The 22,500-nt window shown below is 48.1% G+C and overlaps 1 protein-coding gene across 5 annotated transcripts in view; it reads left to right on the top strand.

Moving 5' to 3' along the window:
- The window catches only part of scube1 (signal peptide, CUB domain, EGF-like 1), a 110,939-nt gene that overhangs the window by 38,400 nt on the left and 50,039 nt on the right, over positions 1–22,500 (top strand). For all 5 annotated transcript variants that reach the window (XM_031797537.1, XM_031797536.1, XM_031797535.1 and 2 more), the window contains exon 5: positions 18,957–19,082. In XM_031797537.1, coding sequence (XP_031653397.1) covers positions 18,957–19,082 — 126 coding nt within the window. The remainder of the gene's footprint in view (positions 1–18,956; positions 19,083–22,500) is intronic.

Below are 22,500 nucleotides of genomic sequence, written 5' to 3'. Positions count from 1 at the left end.
TCTGCAACATTTATGACAAAATTGCCCCGAAAATAAACACTTTGCCCAAGAGCACAATGAGGTCTAAGGTCCTATTTTAGTTACTTCGCAGACGCTCTCAACCAGAGAGACTTACAGTAGAGTGAATACATTTTCTTGTCTCTCCCTCTCTCTCTCCCTCTATGTGTGAGGACAGACTGGACAGAGATTGTGCGCCCCCCCCCCCCCTGATGAACTGAGGTAGTGTACAGTATCAACCCACACTACCCAGAAGGACACAGTGTGTAGGAATCATCTTAGACACGTGAACGTGCTCACAGACTGGCACGTGCAGAGGGTCTGACATACAAACACACATTATACCTTGATTAATATACACGGGCATGTGTGTAATGCACACATGCCTCACACATGCAGTCGCACACGCCTTGATAAACACACATAAACACACACTGGGTGAGTAACCATCTCCTTCCTCACTAGTATTATATTAGGTTCATGTGGAGGCGTCTCCTAACCCTGGGTGAACCTAGGCATGACCCGTTGCTGTCACTCATCACCCTCCCCTATCCCTGCCTGTGGAGGGTTTACCTAATCCAGCAGGTACCCACCACACCACACCCATTTCTGCATCTGTTCCCCTGTTGAGGGAAGAGCACTCCGTCCAGCATGTAGTGCCTGCAGATGGGACATATACATTTAGTTTCTAATGACCCTTTAATGCCTCCACAGATGATTTAATGTCTGTCTGATATGGCACCTTGTTCCTTAAATAGTGCACTATGTGTGACGTAATATTAGCCTGGATTTAACCCAGGCTATTGGGTTTCCGCAATGGCATCCTATTTCCAAGTGCACTACTTTTGACCAGAGCCCTATGTGGGCCCGGTTCAAAAGCTGCGCACTATATCGAGAAGAGAGTGCCATTTTGGACACAGTGTGTAGATGTTGAATCCAGGCAAATGATAGTGTATGAGGTCTTCCGAGGAGCTGGAGGTGCCTCTCATCAATTTATGCAGCTGCATGCGGTTTATAGTTACGACGGCAGCCACTTGACGGTTACCGCCGGTTACCGAGGCGGCTGGGCGGGTGCCTGTCTCTGAAATTGTAGCCAGAGAGAGTTTTAGAGATTATATTCTGTCATTGTTGAGGAAATACGCACACATACATCCCTTTCACTCTCTTTCACACACGCTTACACACACACTTACACACACACTTACACACACGCTTACACACACACACACACACACACACACACACACACACACACACACACACATACATACACACACACACACAGCTGTAATTGTTTGTTCCATTGTGATGGGCTGCTGTGTGTTTCCAGGGAAGTGTGTTATGGGTTTCAGACTCTGAACTGTTTCCCAGTCATGACACACACCTCTCTGTATTTTAGAACAGTGGGACGACGCTGTTTTTCATCTGAAGTGCTTCTACTGACTAGAATGATTGAACATTTCGCTTTGGTTCGCTCAACCTATTATATTAAGTGTTTCTGAAATCAAATAACAAATTCAACAGATCAATGTGATTTTTAAAAAATGGAATGAAAGCTTCTAAATTGCTTTCATCCCTTCATAGCGGAGGGGGCAATGTTGCTGCAGCAGCCTATCAGAAGATTTGTGGCTTATTAGGGGCGTGACTTTATAGAGTTCTTTTTTTGCCCATCCATGAGAGTGAATGTCATTGATTGTCATGTCTTAAGTTGAGTGTTGAAAAAATAAGTTGAAATTTGAAATACATGAAATACATTATTATTATTTTTAAACAGTGTTTTTCAATTGAGAAAACCAATCTTATTTACTTTACCAGTTGAAGTAATTTTTGGGTTGATCCAAATAGTCATTTTTGCAGTGTAGAGGTGTTTACGAACTGCTGCTTTTCCACTCCCTAACGTCCCTTACCCGCCATTATCAAGCGAGTGTGAAAACTACCAGACCAGGCAGGAACTGAACATGGCACGCAACTTAATTGAGGAAACTAGCTGCGCATAAATCAACTGAGGAAATTCTGTCTTCTCTCAAGTGATCTTATTTTGATCCAAGTCACACAGACAAACAGCCCATTTGACTTGAGATATAACAGAGTTACACATGAGATAAACAAACATACAGTCAATAACACAATAGAGAAACATGTGTACAGTGTGTGCTAACGAAGGAATGAGGTAAGGCAATAAATAGGCCAATAGTGGTGAAGTAATTACAATTTACACTGGAGTGATATATGTCCAGATGAAGATGTGCAAGAAATACTGGTGTGCAAAACAGCAGAAAAACAAAATATGGGGATGAGGTAGGTAGATGGTTGGATGGGCTATTTACAGATGGGCTGTGTACAGCTGCAGCGATCGGAAAGCTGCTCTGACAGCTGACGCTTGAAGTTAGTGAGGGAGATATAAGCCTCCAACTTCAGTGATTTTTCAATTCGTTCCAGCAGCAGAGAACTGGAAGGAAATTGGCCAAAAGAGGTGTTGGCTCTGGGGATGACCAGTGAAATATACCTGCTGGAGCGCGTACTACGGGTGGGTGTTGCTATGGTGACCAGTGAGCTGAGATAAGACGGGGCTTTACCTAGCAAAGATTTAAAAATGACCTGGAGCCAGTGGGTTTGGCGACGAATATGGAGCGAGGACCAGCCAACGAGAGCATACAGGTCGCAGTGGTGGGTAGTATATGGGGCTTTGGTGACAAAACGGATGGCACTGTGATAGACTGCATCCAATTTGCTGAGTAGAGTGTTGGAGGCTAATTTGTAAATTACATCGCGGAAGTCAAGGTTGTGAAGATAGTCAGTTTACAAGGGTAAGTTTGGCAGCATGAGTGAAGGAGACTTTGTTTCGAAATAGGAATCCGATTCTAGATTTAACTTTGGATTGGAGATGCTTAATGTGAGTCTGGAAGGACAGTTTACAGTCTAACAAGACACCTAGGTATTTATAGTTGTCCACATACTCTAAGTCAGAACCATCCAGAGTAGTGATGCTAGTCGGGCGGGCGGGTGTGGGCAGCGAACGGTTGAAGAGCATGCATTTAGTTTTACTAGCATTTAAGAGCAGGTGGAGGCCACGGAAGGAGTGTTGTATGGTGTTGAAGCTCGTTTGGAGGTTTGTTAACACAGTTTCCAAAGAAGGGCCAGATGTATACAGAATGGTGTCGTCTGCGTAGAGGTGGATCAAAGAATCACTTGCAGCAAGAGCGACATCATAGATATATACAGAGAAGAGAGTCGAACACTGTGGCACCCTCATAGAGACTGCCAGAGGTCCAGACAACAGGCCCTCCAATTTGACACACTGAACTCTGTCTGAGAAGTAGCTGGTGAACCCGGCGAGGGAATCATTTGAGAAACCAAGGCTGATTGAGTCTGCCGATAAGAATGTGGTGATTGACAGAGTCGAAAGCCTTAGCCAGGTCGATGAAGACGGCTGCACAGTACTGTCTTTTATCAATGCCAGTTATGATATCGTTTAGGACCTTGAGCGTGGCTGAGGTGCACCCATGACCAGCTCGGAAACCAGATTGCATAGCGCAGAAGGTACGGTGGGATTCGAAATGGTCGGTGATCTGTTTGTTCTCTTGGCTTTCGAAGACCTTAGAAAGGCAGGGCAGGATGGATAGAGGTCTGTAACAGTTTGGGTCTAAAGTGTCCCCCCCTTTGAAGAGGGGGATGACCTCGGCCGCTTTCCAATCTTTAGGAATCTCAGACGATTGAACATAGTAATAGGGGTTGCAACAATGGCGGCGGATCATTTTAGGAAGAGATGGTACAGATTGTTTAGCCCAGCTGATTTGTAGGGTTCCAGATTTTGCAGCTCTTTCAGAACATCAGCTGTCTGGATTTGGGTAAAGTAGCAGCAGAGCTGTTGGCCGGGGTTGGGGTAGCCAGGTGGAAAGCATGCCCAGCCGTAGAGAATTGCTTATTGAAATTCTCGATTATCGTGGTGACAATGTATCCTAGTCTCAGTGCAGTGGGCAGCTGGGAGGATGTACTCTTATTCTCCATGGACTTTACAATGTCCCAAAACTTTTTGGAATTAGTGCTGCAGGATGCACATTTCTGTTTGAAAAAGCTAGCCTTGCTCTCCTAACTGACTGTGTGTATTGGTTCCTGACTTCCCTGAAAAGTTGCATATCTCGGGAACTATTCAATGCTAGTGCAGTACGCTACAAGGTGTTTTTGTGCTGGTCAAGGGCAGTCAAGTCTGGAGTGAACCAAGGGCTGTATCTGTTCTTAGATCTACATTTTTTGAATGGGGCATGCTGATTTAAGATGGTGAGGAAACACTTTTGAAGAACCACATCCTCTACTGACGGGATGAGGTCAATATCCTTCCAGCATACCCGGGCCAGGTCGATTAGAAAGGCCTGCTCGCAGGTGTTTTAGGGAGCGTTTGACAGTGATGAGGGGTGGTCGTTTGACCACGGACGCAGGCAATGAGGCAGTGATCGCTGAGATCCTGGTTGAAAATAGCAGAGGTGTATTTAGAGGGCAAGTTGGTCAGGATGATATCTATGAGGGTGCCCATGTTTACGGATTTGAGGTTGTACCTGGTAGGTTCTTTGATAATTTGTGTGAGATTGAGGTCATCTAGCTTAGATTGTAAGACAGCCGGGGTGTTATGCATATCTCAATTTAGGTCTCCTAGCAGTACGGACTCTGACGATAGATGGGGGGACGATCAATTCGCATATGGTGTATAATCTAGAGTTTGTCATTCAAACATTCAACATTTACACAACCCATTCATTAGGAACTGGTAGTTGTGATGAATGAGTTGTAGAACCGTGTAGAAACAGTGGTGCATATGCCTGTATATGTTCAGTAAGAGGCCCCCAACCACCCAGCGGGCCCCGGAGGAGATATAAAGTTACAAAGTGAACCGTAACACTTCTCTATTTTAGTAAAATATGGCAATAGATGTCCCCACATGTTGTGAATATAATATGCTTGTAAATTCTTCTCACAACTCAACTCCATTCCTTGGCTATTTGGTGCGGGTAGTAAATTGGGAATTTGTGTTGGTGCCCACCCCGACAGTGTACTCGGTGGCCATGGAAACCACTCAGAATCCTCCTACAAAAAAACGAACTTTCCTCCTGCCTGAGGAATTTCATACCCATCAGAGAGAAAGAGAGAAACACATTATGAAGTAATTGTAATTACTATGATATATTCTAATTACTATATGAGATCTTCCAGACAGTCTTTTACCCTAACCATACACAACAGGGGACCCATGTCTGAGCGTGAGCATGCTTAGCCCTACAGTGGAAACATGGCATGTTGGCAGTGTCGGGAGTTAGTCGACAACCCATGTCTGCTGTCATGATGTTTGTTTGGGATGGTTGGAAAATCATGAATCAGTCGCTGTGGTGTGTGTCTGTCTGTGTCTGCGTGTGTGTCTGTGGTGTGTGTGTGTCTGTGTCTGCGTGTGTGTCTGTGTCTGCGTGTGTGCGGCGTCGTTGGTCTCCAGGAGCGGCGGGTGAGAAAATAGAGGCTCTGTGTGATTTATGTGGCTTCGCGGGGCAGATTAAATGGTCTGTCCACAGCTCCTGAGAGGGCTATATATAATGGCAGGGACTACTAGCTTAGCGCTGAGGTCTGAGGGATGGAGGGGGACCGGAGGTATATAGAAACACTGGACACTGTCTCATTAGTTGGTTGGTTGGTTGGCTGGCTGGCTGGCTGGCTGGCTGGCTGGTTGGTTGGTTGGCTGGTTGGTTGGCTGGTTGGTTGGCTGGTTGGTTGGCTGGTTGGTTGGTTGGTTGGTTCAGTCATTTGTTCACTCACTCACTCGCTCACTCACTCACTCACAACCTTTATATCACTGGTGGAGAATAAGTAAGGAACTGTATAGGGCCAGTGGAGCAACTGCATTACACTGTGGTTCAATAGGTCTTTATTGACCTTGTCACTGTTGTTGGTGACCCTTGATACTGTTATTGTCACCTACAGAAGAAAGATAGCAGGTTGGCTAACAGCAGTCAGGCATACTGTAGTTCAGTGGTCACCAACCAGTCGATCGCGATCTTCAAGGCATTCAAATCAAATCAAATCAAATGTATTTATAAAGCCCTTCGTACATCAGCTGATATCTCAAAGTGCTGTACAGAAACCCAGCCTTGTCACACCCTGACCATAGTTTGCTTTGTATGTTTCTATGTTTTGTTTGGTCAGGGTGTGATCTGAGTGGGCATTCTATGTTGTGTGTCTAGTTTGTCTGTTTCTGTGTTTGGCCTGATATGGTTCTCAATCAGAGGCAGGTGTTAGTCATTTGTCTCTGATTGGGAACCATATTTAGGTAGCCTGTTTGGTGTTGGGGTTTGTGGGTGATTGTCTCCTGTGTCCGTGTTTGTTCCACACGGGACTGTTTCGGGCTTCCACACTTGTTGTTTTTTTAGTTTATTTATGTATAGTTTTCTTATTAAAAACGAACATGAATTTCAACCACACTGCATTTTGGTCCTCCTCTCCTTCGACGGAAGAATCCCGTTACAAGCCTAAAACCCCAAACAGCAAGCAATGCAGGTGTAGAAGCACGGTGGCTAGGAAAAACTCCCCAGAAAGGCCAAAACTTAGGAAGAACCCTAGAGAGGAACCAGGCTATGTGGAGTGGCCAGTCCTCTTCTGGCTGTGCCGGGTGGAGATTATAACAGAACATGGCCAAGATGTTCAAATGTTCATAAATTACCAGCATGGTCAAATACTAATAAGGCAGAACAGTTGAAACAGGAGCAGCAGCACGGCCAGGTGGACTGGGGACAGCAAGGAGTCATCATGTCAGATAGTCCTGAGGCATAGTCCTAGGGCTCAGGTCCTCCGAGAGAGAGAAAGAAAGAGAGAATTAGAGAGAGCAATCTTAAAGAGAGAGTAGGGGATAGGGGTGGAGGGAGAGTAGGGGGATAGAGGTGGAGGGAGAGTAGGGGGATTGGGGTGGAGGGAGAGTAGGGGGATAGGGGTGAAGGGAGAGTAGGGGGATAGGGGTGGAGGGAGAGTTGGGGGATAGGGGTAGAGGGAGAGTAGGGGGATAGGGGTGGAGGGAGAGTTGGGGGATAGGGGTAGAGGGAGAGTAGGGGGATAGAGGTGGAGGGAGAGTAGGGGGAATGGGGTGGAGGGAGAGTAGGGGGATAGGGGTGAAGGGAGAGTAGGGGGATAGGGGTGGAGGGAGAGTTGGGGGATAGGGGTAGAGGGAGAGTAGGGGGATAGGGGTGGAGGGAGAGTTGGGGGATAGGGGTAGAGGGAGAGTAGGGGGATAGGGGTGGAGGGAGAGTTGGGGGATGGGGTGGAGGGAGAGTTGGGGGATAGGGGTGGAGGGAGAGTAGGGGAATAGGGGTGGAGGGAGAGTAGGGGAATAGGGGTGGAGGGAGAGTAGAGGGATAGGGGTGGAGGGAGAGTAGGGGGATAGGGGTAGAGGGAGAGTTGGGGGATAGGGGTGGAGGGAGCGTTGGGGGATAGGGGTGGAGGGAGAGTTGGGGGATAGGGGTGGAGGGAGAGTAGGGGGATAGGGGTGGAGGGAGAGTTGGGGGATAGGGGTGGAGGGAGAGTTGGGGGATAGGGGTGGAGGGAGAGTTGGGGGATAGGGGTGGAGGGAACGGGGAAATGGAGAAAACTGAAAAATAAACACAGGAGACAAACAGTTGAGTCGACCAATGGAAGTGTGTTTATTTGAAGTTGTGTGAGGAGAGGAAGCAGACATAGGGAGGCTGCTGTTGCTGTGCTCATACACACACACATACACACGCACACACACACACTCTCTCTCTTTATGATGGAGGAATTCTCACTTTAAACAAACAAAGGCAGGAAATCGGAGGTGAACTCTTAAATGACGGCCCCAAGGGTCCTGCTGAACTCTCTTAACTAGTGGGAACTCTTCTATCTGACTACTGTCATCATCAATTAGTTCCTATAGTATCAAACCATACATAGACTTCACTTACACCTAAATACACTTAACTTTGTCTCCCTTTGAAAGACTGTAAATTACTGTAGGAAAATAGTGTGTATGTGTCTTCCCTGTCTCCGCTATCTGAATCCCTCAGTTTGCTCTGTCAGATAAGTGATCTTGAGAGTGCAGTGCAGCAATTGAGAAAAATCTAGGATCAAGAGGGGGCAGTGTTTGTGCTTTGTATTACCCCACCCCCCCCACACACACACACACATACCCTAGCAAACATCCTGGTGGGACAGTGGGATCCTGGAGGCCGCTGTTTGTGTGTGTTTGTGTGTGCGTGCGGTATGTGGGGTTGAATGGTGTGGGAGGAGTGTGTGCGATGGGTCTTGGTGTGACAGTGAGGCGGGTATGTCCGTCAGACAGACAGGTCAGGCCGAGCTCTCTGTCTTCTAATGCTGGAGACAAATCACGAGGCTAAGAGTTGGGGACGAGACTCCCAAGTTTATGTCTGTCAACAAGTTCAGTGTAGTTTTGCTTCCTGTGTGATGATGTGTCTGTGTGGGTTCTTTCATGTGTGTGTGTTTTTATTTTTCATTGTGTAAGGTTCGAGGAAATAAAGACAAGGTGAGTGACCCGAGAAAGATGTCTCTGAAAGAACACTTAGACCAGAATTGTTCTCATTCAATCACACATTTGACAGTGTTTTTTGTCCCACATTTGAGTCGATGGGAAAACAGTTCAGTGTTTTCAGGCTACAGGGTTTTCCTGAGTCCCGCCTGGTTTTGTATGGCTGCAGACCTTTCCTTGAACTGCACTGAATACAAGGATAATCTGTTCAGGCGGATCTCAATGTTTTCACACACACACACACACACACACACACACACACACACACACACACACACACACACACACACACACACACACACAGCCGGACATCAGAGCGGGGTCGAGGTGCTGAAAGTGACTGGGCACAGGCTAACACCCTGGCCACACGGCCCCTCCCTCTCAAACACAAACTCTTCCTCCATTTTAGAAATACTTTGTTTAAATATTATTCCAGTTTGTGTAAAGGCTTTGAAAGGGACCTCTAATGATTTGGTTGTGAGTTTCTCTCTCCCCCTCTCTCTTTAAATTTCCTCTCTCTCTCTCTTTCTTAATCTCTCTCTCTCTCTCCCCCTCTCTCTTTAAATTTCCTCTCTCTCTCTCTTTCTTAATCTCTCTCTCTCTTTCTTAATCTCTCTCTCTCTCTGGGGGTAAATAAGAGTTGTTATTTACTTCGGAAGACTTTCCATTTGACATTTTTTCTCTTCTCCTGCCATGTTCGCTGTATTTTTAGGCCAGAGTTTGTTTTTGGTGAGTCAAAATGTTTTACGAGTGTGAGTGTGACTGACCCGGTGTGTGTGTGTGTGTGTGGAGTTAGTTACAACCGTCAGAGCTACAGGGGAATGGACACCACAACATCTCCATACTTCCATACCGTCCACACACACACACACACAGCCACACACACACTTACTCCTGTAATTCAAATAATCCAGGTTAGGGAAGGTTCCTGACCCAAATAGCAGTTACAACTGTAGCCTGATTCCAGATCTGTTTGTGCTGTCTTGCCAACTGCAATGACCAGAGGAGCAAGACAGCACAAACAGATCTGGCACCAGGTTAGTAAAGCTTTTGTTCCCTTAACAGAGATGAACAGCTGGACTCTGTTAAAGTGAAATGAAAGCTTCCTGCCCTCCTCTCCACACAGTCACTGTCTGGATGTGAACTTAGTTTCACTAATGCAACTGGTGGTCCCAACTGGTCCTTTTATTATGACATCACAGTCCTGAAGGACTGAAGGTCTGACAGGAATCACCTATATCACCTTTGCTTTTGTCTGAGACTCAGCTTCCCATGACAGAGAGAGAGAGAGAGACAGAGAGAGGGAGACAGAGAGAGGGAGAGAGAGAGAGACAGAGAGAGGGAGACAGACAGAGAGACAGAGAGAGGGAGACAGAGAGAGACAGAGAGAGGGAGAGAGAGAGACAGAGAGAGGGAGAGAGAGAGAGAGAGACACACAGAGAGAGAGAGAGACAGAGAGAGGGAGAGAGAAAGAGGGAGAGATAGGGAGAGAGAGAGACAGAGAGAGGGAGAGAGAGAGAGAGACAGAGAGAGGGAGAGAGAGAGACACACAGAGAGAGAGACAGAGAGAGGGAGACAGAGAGAGGGAGAGAGAGGGAGAGAGAGAGAGAGAGAGACAGAGAGAGGGAGAGAGAGAGAGAGAGAGACAGAGAGAGGGAGAGAGAGAGAGACAGAGAGAGGGAGGGAGACAGAGAGAGAGAGGGAGACAGAGAGAGAAAGACAGAGGGAAAGAGAGAGAGTGTGTATGTGCGCACTCTTGTATTTGAGGAAGAGATTGGGGAGGGTTATTGGAATAGGGGAGTGCTCCGTTTGAAGGACATCAATGCAGCGCGTTGAATAAAAGCACTCATTGAAATTCATGGCTTAGTACCTATAGCATTGTGGTTTCAGTCGGCCAGTGAAAGAGAGAGAGAGAGACAGAGAGAGAGAGAGTCTGACAGATTTCAATTCAAATGGCATTTACAAGAGCACGGACGGAAAGAGAAGAGAGGGTGTGTGTGTGTGTGTGTTTTTGTGTGGTGTGGTGTGGTTTTTCCTCCAACGAGCCTGCAGTTTTTAGTTGAAGGGACAAGGGCGCCTTAATGCTTACTACCAAATTGGCTACAACCATCCATGTGTCTACCTATAGATGCCTACATCTTCCATTCCATATAACAAAGCACCGATTGTGGTTGATTTAAACCAGTCAAATAGTCTCATTGGTTCATACTGTATGATTGACAATCAGTTAACCAATAACTCGCCTATACAGTAGTGAGGATAGTTGCTGCGTCTTAAAAGCCACTACGTAAGAGATGTATGTTAGTCTTCAAACATTTTCTCTACTTGCCGTCTCGGACATCAGAACCTACGCAGCAACAGAGGACAAATCAGCCCTCTAGAGAGCCTCTTTGAAGAGGAACTTTAGCTCTAAATTGTTGCAGCGAGGCTTTGAACATCCTCCCCGTTTGATATTACATTGGGAGCCATTAAAGGGTTTATTTAAAAGGGTTCTTTTAAGTAGAAGCTTCATGGGCGGCTGTGCTGTGTGATCACCACTCAGGGCAGAGGAGTACAAACACATTGGTCCTCACCACACACACACACACACACACACACACTCAGACGCATCTACACGGGACAGTGATGACTGGCGACTCTCGAAAGAGATACAGAACAACAGCTCATCCCTCTCAGACCTCAGAGGACCCCTCTCTCTTCAGGCAGCTCCTCTGTGTGTCCTGGACTCCTCATGGTGTTGTGACTGAGGCAGCCCTGGCGAGATCAGCCTCTCAGTCTCTCTGACTGGCATCCAGCCTGCCACAAAAACATCATCTCATCCCTCATCCCTCAGTGGAAATACTGGATGCAGGAGATGCCTGAGGCACTAAAATAGGCCTCTCTGTCTCCATCTGTCTCTCTCTGTCTCTCACTCTCTCTCTTCCACCTAGTCTCGCTGTCTCCTTCTTTCTTCCCCCCTCTCTTCCCCACTCTCTTCCCATTCCCCTCTCCACTCTCTCAACATCTCTCTCTCCCCCTGCATTCCCCTCTCCACTCTCTCAACATCTCTCTTCTCCCCCTGCATTCCCCTCTCCACTCTCTCAACATCTCTCTCTCCCCCTGCATTCCCCTCTCCACTCTCTCAACATCTCTCTCTCCCCCTGCATTCCCTCTCCACTCTCTCAACATCTCTCTCTCCCCCTGCATTCCCCTCTCACTCTCTCAACATCTCTCTCTCCCCCTGCATTCCCCTCTCCACTCTCTCAACATCTCTCTCTCCCCCTGCATTCCCCTCTCCACTCTCTCAACATCTCTCTCTCCCCCTGCATTCCCTTCTCCACTCTCTCAACATCTCTCTCTCCCCCTGCATTTCTCTCTCCCCCTGCATTCCCCTCTCCACTCTCTCAACATCTCTGTCTCCCCCTGCATTCCCCTCTCCACTCTCTCAACATCTCTCTCTCCACCTGCATTCCCCTCTCCACTCTCTCAACATCTCTCTCTCCCCCTGCATTCCCCTCTCCACTCTCTCAACATCTCTCTCTCCCCCTGCATTCCCCTCTCTCAACATCTCTGTCTCCCCCTTGCTGGTTGTCCAGGCTGTATTAACAGGGCTGTGATATGTTTGTATCTGGCATTGGGCTCCTGAGAGCTCCAGAGAGAGGAGTGGAGGCTGGGGAGTTTGGGTCGGCTGGGGCTGGGGCTGGGAAGGGTTGGGTCAGCTGGAGGCTGGGGAGGGTTGGGTCGGCTGGAGGCTGGGGAGGTTTGGGTCGGCTGGGGCTGGGAAGGGTTGGGTCAGCTGGAGGCTGGGGAGGGTTGGGTCAGCTGAAGGCTGGAGAGGGTTGGGTCAGCTGGAGGCTGGGGAGGTTTGGGTCGGCTGGGGCTGGGTAGGGTAGGGTCAGCTGGAGGCTGGGGAGGGTTGGGTCAGCTGGAGGCTGGAGAGGGTTGGGTCAGCTGGAGGCTGGGGAGGTTTGGGTGTGCTGTCTTATCTGGACCAACTACAGTACTGCTACCTCCTCTCCTACACTACAGTACCACTACCCTCCTCTCCTCCACTACAGTACCACTACCTCCTCTCCTCCACTACAGTACTACTACCTCCTCTCCTCCACTACAGTACTAATACCTCATCTCCTCTCCTCCACTACAGTACTATTACCTCATCTCCTCCACTACAGTACTATTACCTCCTCTCCTCTCCTCCACTACAGTACTACTACCTCCTCTCCTCTCCTCCACTACAGTACTACTACCTCCTCTCCTCCACTACAGTACTATTACCTCCTCTCCTCCACTACAGTACTACTACCTCCTCTCCTCCACTACAGTACTATTACCTCCTCTCCTCCACTACAGTACTACTACCTCCTCTCCTCCACTACAGTACTACTACCTCCTCTCCTCCACTACAGTACTACTACCTCCTCTCCTCCACTACAGTACTACTACCTCCTCTCCTCTCCTCCACTACAGTACTACTATCTCCTCTCAACCACTACAGTACTACTATCTCCTCTCCTCTCCTCCACTACAGTACTATTACCTCCTCTCTTCTCCTCCACTACAGTACTACTACCTCCTCTCCTCCACTTCAGTACTACTACCTCCTCTCCTCTCCTCCACTACAGTACTACTACCTCCTCTCCTCCACTACAGTACTACTGCCTCCTCTCCTCCACTTCAGTACTACTACCTCCTCTCCTCTCCTCCACTACAGTACTACTACCTACTCTCCTCCACTACAGTACTACTGCCTCCTCTCCTCCACTACAGTACTACTATCTCCTCTCAACCACTACAGTACTACTATCTCCTCTCTTCTCCTCCACTACAGTACTACTACCTCCTCTCCTCCACTTCAGTACTACTACCTCCTCTCCTCTCCTCCACTACAGTACTACTACCTACTCTCTTCTCCTCTCCTCCACTACAGTACTACTACCTCCTCTCCTCCACTACAGTACTACTACCTCCTCTCCTCCACTACAGTACTATTACCTCTTCTCCTCTCCTCCACTACAGTACAACTGCCTCCTCTCCTCCACTACAGTACTACTACCTCCTCTCCTCCACTACAGTACAACTGCCTCCTCTCCTCCACTACAGTACAGCTGCCTCCTCTCCTCCACTACAGTACTATTACCTCCTCTCCTCCACTACAGTACTACTAACTCCTCTCCTCTTCTCCACTACAGTACTATTACCTCCTCTCCTCCACTACAGTACTACTACCCTCCTCTCCTCCACTACAGTACTACTACTCCTCTCCTCCACTACAGTACTATTACCTCCTCTCTTCTCCTTCACTACAGTACTACTACCTCCTCTCCTCCACTACAGTACTGCTACCTCCTCTCCTGTCCTCCACTACAGTACTACTACCTCCTCTCCTCTCCTCTACTACAGTTCTACTACCGTCCTCTCCTCTCCTCCACTGCAGTACTACTACCTCCTCTCCTTTCCTCTACTACAATACTACTACCTCCTCTCCTCTCCTCCACTACAGTACTACTACCCTCCTCTCCTCCACTACAGTACTACTACCTCCTCTCCTCTCCTACAGTAATATTACCTCCTCTCCTCTCCTCCACTACAGTACTACTACCTCCTCTCCTATACTACAGTACTACTACCTCCTCTCCTCCACTACAGTACTATTATCTCCTCTCAACCACTATAGTTCTATAACCTCCTCTCTTCGCCTCCACTACAGTACTACTACCTCCTCTCCTCTACTACAGTAATATTACCTCCTCTCCTCTCCTCCACTACAGTACTACTACCTCCTCTCCTATACTACAGTAGTACTACGTCCTCTCCTCTCCTCTACTACAGTACTCTTACCTCCTCTCCTCCACTACAGTACTACTACCTCCTCTCCTCCACTACAGTACTACTACCTCCTCTCCTCCACTACAGTACTACTACCTCCTCTCCTCCACTACAGTACTACTACCTCCTCTCCTCCACTACAGTACTACTACTACCTCCTCTCCTCCACTACAGTACTACTATCTCCTCTCAACCACTACAGTACTACTACCTCCTCTCCCCCTCTCCACTACAGTACTACTCCCTCCTCTCCTCTCCTCCACTACAGTACTACTACCTCATCTCAACCACTACAGTACTGCTACCTCCTCTCCTCTCTTTCACTACTGAGTGATTCAGTAGCTCTGGACCCACTGACCTCCCCAGTCATAACAATGAGGACAGGGAGCTGTAATGGAACAGTCAGCCCTGCTCTCAACTCTACCCTTACCGTTTCACTTCAAACTCTTTTCTCTTCCACACTCGCTGAGATGTGTCTCTCTCTCTCTGTCTGTCTCCGTCTGTTTTTCTCTGTGTCCGCTTGACCCTTTTTACATCTCATCTCCTTTTCTCCCTCTGTCTGTCTCTCTTTCTCCTTCTCTCCCTCCCCCACACACCCCTCTCTATCTGTCTCTCTTTCTCCTTCTCTCTCTCCCTCCCCCACACCACCCTCTCTATCTGTCTCTCTTTCTCCTTCCCTCCCTCCCCCACACCCCCCTCTCTATCTGTCTCTCTTTCTCCTTTTCTCCCTCCCCCACACCCCCTCTCTATCTTTCTCTCTTTCTCCTTTTCTCCCTCCCCCACACCCCCCTCTCTATCTGTCTCTCTTTCTCCTTCTCTCTCTCCCTCCCCCACACCACCCTCTCTATCTGTCTCTCTTTCTCCTTCCCTCCCTCCCCCACACCCCCCTCTCTATCTGTCTCTCTTTCTCCTTCCCTCCCTCCCCCACACCCCCCTCTCTATCTGTCTCTCTTTCTCCTTCCCTCCCTCCCCCACACCCCCCTCTCTATCTGTCTCTCTTTCTCCTTCCCTCCCTCCCCCACACCCCCCTCTCTGTCTGTCTCTCTTTCTCCTTCCCTCCCTCCCCCACACACCCCTCTCTGTCTCTCTCTTTCTCCTTCCCTCCCTCCCCCACACCCCCCCTCTCTATCTGTCTCTCTCTTTCTCCTTCCCTCCCTCCCCCACACCCCCCTCTCTGTCTGTCTGTCTCTCTCTTTCTCCTTCTCTCCCTCCCCCACACCCCCCTCTCTGTCTGTCTCTCTTTGTCCTTCCTTCCCTCCCTCCCCCACACCCCCCTCTCTATCTGTCATTGTCGTTTAGCACAAACTGAGTTTGTCAGAGCTCGACATGTGTTGTGGGTAGAACGTATTATCGGACTACAGGTTTGATAACTGAACATTTCAGTTGCCTCCCTCCCAGGCCTTCCTCCAGCCAGCCATCTCGTCACATTGAGCCTATAGAGAGGCCAGCGGAGCTCAAGGCCCAGGTGGCCCCCGGCTCTGTTTGCTGTTTCAGGACAGATTGTGCTGAGTCCAGGGGTCCCTCTCCACCTTCTCCCTTTCCCCATTTTATTTGACTTCACCCAAGTTTAAATTGACTATAGATGAAGTTGTACACACTTCTTTCTTCTGAATTTCGTTTTTTAAAACAGCTACAGCGTATATCTTGTCAACTGTTGTGTTGTGAGGGCTGTGGGTTGAGGTGGCCACCGATATTCCTTTTCCACACGGAAACGTTTCCTAACCTATCCGATGCGAGTTTATTTTCAGTGCGTTTAAAGAATAACTCAAATGTGAAATGTATGTACTTGCATAAACCAAAATACATTGATTGTACAGGAACAAGTGTAACTTTGCATTTCACTCCACATATATGAAAATGTAGCATTTATTCGTTCCATTTTTCCACCGTGTCGCCTGAACATCTTGGATGAGTTGGGAATCTTTCAGATTGAGTCTTTAGAAAGGAGATGCTTTAGGATGGGAGTGTTAGACTTGTCTGTAAAGGGAACTCCTAGCACCCCTATCCAAGGAGATACTTTGGACCCCTAATGAGGCACATGAAGGGCCCCCAGGGACTGTTACTCTCACCACACCACAAAGAGAAATCCAGAAAGGGCTGCCCAGTGCTCTTTGAGGGTTTTGGAGAGGACCAGGATGTAGTGGAGGGGGTGTCTGGGGGGGGACGGTGGTTTTGTCTTGGTAAACGTCCCTTGTGAGAGAATGCATTCCGTGGGTGTTGAAGTCCCAGGGATGTTTTCTTTAGAAGAGGACTCACTCCCCCTCTCCCTTCATCCTCTTAGTGCACTCCCTCTCCCTTCATCCTCTTAGTGCACTCCCTCTCTCCCTTCATCCTCTTAGTGCACTCCCTCTCTCTTCATCCTCTTAGTGCACTCCCTCTCCCTTCATCCTCTTAGTGCACTCCCTCTCCCTTCATCCTCTTAGTGCACTCCCTCTCCCTTCATCCTCTTAGTGCACTCCCTCTCCCTTCATCCTCTTAGTGCACTCCCTCTCCCTTCATCCTCTTAATGCACTCCCTCTCCCTTCATCCTCTTAGTGCACTCCCTCTCCCTTCATCCTCTTAGTGCACTCCCTCTCTCTTCATCCTCTTAGTGCACTCCCTCTCTCTTCATCCTCTTAGTGCACTCCCTCTCTCCCTTCATCCTCTTAGTGCACTCCCTCTCTCTTCATCCTCTTAGTGCACTCCCTCTCTCTTCATCCTCTTAGTGCACTCCCTCTCCCTTCATCCTCTTAGTGCACTCCCTCTCTCTTCATCCTCTTAGTGCACTCCCTCTCCCTTCATCCTCTTAGTGCACTCCCTCTCCCTTCATCCTCTTAGTGCACTCCCTCTCTCTTCATCCTCTTAGTGCACTCCCTCTCTCTTCATCCTCTTAGTGCACTCCCTCTCCCTTCATCCTCTTAGTGCACTCCCTCTCTCTTCATCCTCTTAGTGCACTCCCTCTCTCTTCATCCTCTTAGTGCACTCCCTCTCTCTTCATCCTCTTAGTGCACTCCCTCTCTCTCCATCCATCTCTCTTTTCTTCTGCCCGACATGTCACCTTAATGATCATTTGGGATTTTATTTTGATGAAGAATATAGTTTATTTTAAGAACATCTAGGTGTCTAAAGTAACTTTGACGTGCTCGCCCACACTCATACTTACACTCATCACACACTCACACCTCACACACACGTAAGACATTCATCATCTGATCCCTGCTCCCGACGAGGAGAAATTACAAAATATTCGCAAACATTCTGTGTACATTTTCCAGGCCCTTCCCGGACCCAAATGATATATTTGGCTGCGTTTTCCTGCTCCACTCCTCTCTGGAGAGTCCGGGCCCCCAAAGTCTCTTCTGTTCTCCCCCCTCATCTCTCCCCTCTAATGAAGATGTAAATACAGGGCCATTTAAGTTAGTAGCGTGCCTTGCTGCTGTGTGAATCAATGGGCCGGGGCTGAAGTCAAACGGGTGGAAGATAGAAGGGGGTGGGATGTACAGCCACTAGGACTGACAGGAATGAACCTCAGATCACCACTGAACTGTGGAGGGAGGAGAGGAGAGGAGGACTGGGGGGAGGTGGGAGTTGAATTGTGTCGAACCATTAAATTAACACTTGGCTTAATTGATCTTGGCATATGCTCTCTGACTGGGACTTGACTGTGTGTGTGTGCATGTGCATGTGTGTGTGCATGCATGCGTGAGTGTGTGCGTTTGTGCGTTTTGAATATGTGTCTGGGAGCAGCTCTTTAAGGTGTTATCCTTAATGTTCCCCTGACCCTCAGTGCACTCAGCCAGGAAGTCAGAGAGCATGAAACCGGCTTTGTGCAATTAGGGAAGGAAAACATTGGGGTCCAAGGCCTCAGTTTGATAAGCCCCCGTCCCTCTCTCCCCCTCACGCCTGTCTCTTGTCCACACACACACAGACAGACAGACAGACAGACGCCTCTGTGCTATCCCCAGTGAGGATGAAATGGGAGGCTGTGGCAGGAATGTTTAACACATTTATTTTGCTCATAAAAAACTCACAGCACATCACTCTCAAGGAGTCTGTAGTCTGTTTGTGCTGGAGATGGAACTTCACCCCCTTCATTGTTGTGAATGAGGATGTTTAAATAGCCCTTCTCCCATCAGCCCACTAGTCCAACTGTTGTCTGCCAGGCTCGTAACCCATCAGTCAATCAGTCAGACATGGTTATGACCCCATCAATAGGGTTTCAACATTCAGGGAACTTTCAATAAATTCCCTGGTTTTCCAGCAATCACAGTTGGAGGACTCCCAGAATCAGGAGGGAATAAGTAGGACATCCAGCACCCTCCAACCAGGATTTCTGGAAAACCAGAAAATGTATTGAAAGATCCCAGAATTTTGCAACAATTACCCATCAATGTTTTGTAGCATGGCTCGTTCTCCTCTGTCACATGGGGCTGTAGGATGATCCAAATCAGACAGTCATCTGATTAACCTTGCAGGGCTCCTACAAAGACCTTTGGTCCTCAACTATAGGTCTACAGACCCATCTACCACTAATATGATTTGTCTTTCACTCTCTCTCTCTCTTTCTCTCTCTCTCCCTCTCTCCCTCTCGGTCTCTCTCCCTCCCTCTCTCCCTCCATCTCCCTCCGTCTCTCTCCCTCCACAGATGGAATGAACTGCATGAACAAGGACCACGGCTGCGCCCACATCTGCAGGGAGACCCCCAAGGGGGGCGTGGCTTGCGAGTGCCGGCCCGGGTTCGAGCTGGCAAAGAACCAGAGAGACTGTACATGTACGTACCCTCCACGGGCTATCACTCCACCCTAGGGGCCCTAAACAGCCCTGTGGCGAATTATAAATGAGAGCTTTGGACAGTGGTTCCGGTTGGAGTCACCCACTCCAGAGCCAAGGTCAAAGCCATAAATTGTAGTTCTGTGTTCCAACCGTGTTGTTGTGTTATTCTCTCTGTCTCTCTCTCTTTTTCTCTCGCTCTCTATATACACTGCTCCAAAAAATAAAGGGAACACTTAAACAACACAATATAACTCCAAGTCAATCACACTTCTGTGAAATCAAACTGTCCACTTAGGAAGCAACACTGATTGACAATACATTTCACATGCTGTTGTGCAAATGGAATAGACAACAGGTGGAAATTATAGGCAATTAGCAAGACACCCCCAATAAAGGAGTGGTTCTGCAGGTGGTGACCACAGACCACTTCTCAGTTCCTATGCTTCCTGGCTGATGTTTTGGTCACTTTTGAATGCTGGTGGTGCTTTCACTCCCACACAAGTGGCTCAGGTAGTGCAGCTCATCCAGGATGGCACATCAATGCGAGCTGTGGCAAGAAGGTTTGCTGTGTCTGTCAGCGTAGTGTCCAGAGCATGGAGACGCTACCAGGAGACAGGCCAGTACATCAGGAGACGTGGAGGAGGCCGTAGGAGGGCAAAAACCCAGCAGCAGGACCGCTACCTCCGCCTTTGTGCAAGGAGGAGCAGGAGGAGCACTGCCAGAGCCCTGCAAAATGACCTCCAGCAGGCCACAAATGTGCATGTGTCTGCTCAAACGGTCAGAAACAGACTCCATGAGGGTGGTGTGAGGGCCAGACGTCCACAGGTGGGGGTTGTGCTTACAGCCCAACACCGTGCAGGACGTTTGGCATTTGCCAGAGAACACCAAGATCGGCAAATTCGCCACTGGCGAATCTTCACAGATGAAAGCAGGTTCACACTGAGCACATGTGACAGACGTGACAGAGTCTGGACAGAGTCTGGAGACGCCGTGGAGAACGTTCTGCTGCCTGCAACATCCTCCAGCATGACCGGTTTGGCGGTGGGTCAGTCATGGTGTGGGGTGGCATTTCTTTGGGGGGCCGCACAGCCCTCCATGTACTCGCCAGAGGTAGCCTGACTGCCATTAGGTACCGAGATGAGATCCTCAGACCCCTTGTGAGACCATATGCTGTTGGCCCTGGGTTCCTCCTAATGCAAGACAATGCTAGACCCCATGTGGCTGGAGTGTGTCAGCAGTTCCTGCAAGAGGAAGGCGTTGATGCTATGGACTGGCCCGCCTGTTCCCCAGACCTTAATCCAATTGAGCACATCTGGGTCATCATGTCTCGCTCCATCCACCAACACCACGTTGCACCACAGACTGTCCAGGAGTTGGTGGATGCTTTAGTCCAGGTCTGGAAGGAGATCCCTCAGGAGACCATCCGCCATCTCATTAGGAGCATGCCCAGGCATTTTAGGGAGGTCATACAGGCACGTGGAGGCCACACACATTACTGAGCCTCATTTTGACTTGTTTTAAGGACATTACATCAAAGTTGGATCAGCCTGTAGTGTGGTTTTCCACTTTAATTTTGAGTGTGACTCCAAATCCAGACCTCCACGGGTTGATAAATTTGATTTCCATTGATAATTTTTGTGTGATTTTGTTGTCAGCACATTCAACTATGTAAAGAAAAAAGTATTTAATAAGAATATTTCATTCATTCATTTGTTTTTTTGAGCAGTGTATATACAGTTGAAGTCGGAAGTTTACATGCACTTAGGTGGAGTCATTAAAACCCTCCACAAATGTGTTGTTAACAAACTATAGTTTTGGCAAGTCGGTTAGGAAATCTACTTTGTGCATGACACAAGTAATGTTTCCAACAATTGTTTACAGACAGATTATTTCACTTATAACTCACTGTATCACAATTCCAGTGGGTCAGAAGAACACCATCCCAACCGTGAAGCACGGGGGTGGCAGCATCATGTTGTGGGGATGCTTTGCTGCAGGAGGGACTGGTGCACTTCACAAAATAGATGGCTTCATGAGAAGGAAAATTATGTATGTAAACATCTGATCCACTGGAATTGTGATACAGTGAATTATAAGTGAAATAATCTGTCTGTAAACAATTGTTGGAAAAATGACTTGTGTCATGCACAAAGTAGATGTCCTAACCGACTTGCCAAAACTATAATTTGTTAACCATACATCTGTGGAGTGGTTGAAAAACGGGTTTTAATGACACCACCTAAGTGTATGTAAACTTCCGACTTCAACTGTGTATATATATATCTCTTTCTCTCTCTCTCTCTATAATATATGTATATATATGTTTCTCTCTCTCTCTCAGGGAGTGTGCTCTGCCTCACCAGTATCTCCTAGAACACACCATCCCCAATTGCTTAGATAACAGCACCACGCTGCGAGAGGCAGGCTGCACTAGCTAACAACTGCAGTGGGTTTTCAGAATTGATTTATACTCCAGTGCTAGCTATCACTGAGGCCAGAAAATGATACATTCAGTAGCCAGATGTAATACAATCTGAACCTTCATGAAAGCATATTAAGGATGTTTTAAAAAAAACGTCCCATCATATTATTTTCATCCTGTGCGCTGAGCGACCTGAGCCATGAAATTTAAATTCAACTCACAGTAACCATTCAGGGGGGGAAAATAAGCTTTTTATTAGTTACATTTGATTTGGTAACACATTTTGTCCTGCTTAAAAACGGCACCCTTTATAACGTGTCCCACCGACTGAAGAGGAAGAGGGTTTGTTATGAGTCGGAACGTTAGTATTTCATTTGCGGTGTGAAGAGGAATGCTCGGCAGCGGAGTGTCGGCTGTAGCGGAGCTGTAGCACACACACACACACACACACACACACATACACACACTAACTCACACACACGCACACACACACTGACTCACACACGCACACTACTCTCAGCAGTGCTGTGGTAAACTTGTGATAAAAGCTCTGGGTTGGGCTGGAGACGCGGATCAATGACTGACTGGGGGACTTGATGAGCTTTAGCTCCTCTCTTCGGCTGTCTCTCTCTCTCTCTCGCTCTCTCTCTCTTGTTCTCTCTTCTCCTCTCCAACCCACCCCCCCCTTCTCCCCCTCTCTTCTTCCAGGACAAGCTTGTTAACATCAGAGCAGGGGACATTAACATCTCAATACGTATGATTATACTCCCATAAAAATACTTCCTTGTTTTTTATTCTGCCTATAACTCTCTCTCTCTCAATGTTATTCTTTCTCTCTCTCTCTCTCTCTCTCTCTCTCTCTCTCTCTCTCTCTCTCTCTCTCTCTCTCTCCTCTCTCAATGTTATTCTTCTCTCTCTCTCTCTCTCTCTCTCCCCTCTCTCTCATCTCTCTCTCTCTCTCTCTCTCCTCATCTCAATGTTATTCTTTCTCTCT

The sequence above is a fragment of the Oncorhynchus kisutch genome, linkage group LG19 (assembly GCF_002021735.2).
Source record: "Oncorhynchus kisutch isolate 150728-3 linkage group LG19, Okis_V2, whole genome shotgun sequence".
Classification (NCBI taxonomy): Eukaryota; Metazoa; Chordata; class Actinopteri; order Salmoniformes; family Salmonidae; genus Oncorhynchus; species Oncorhynchus kisutch.
This window is presented reverse-complemented; position numbering and strand designations above follow the sequence as displayed.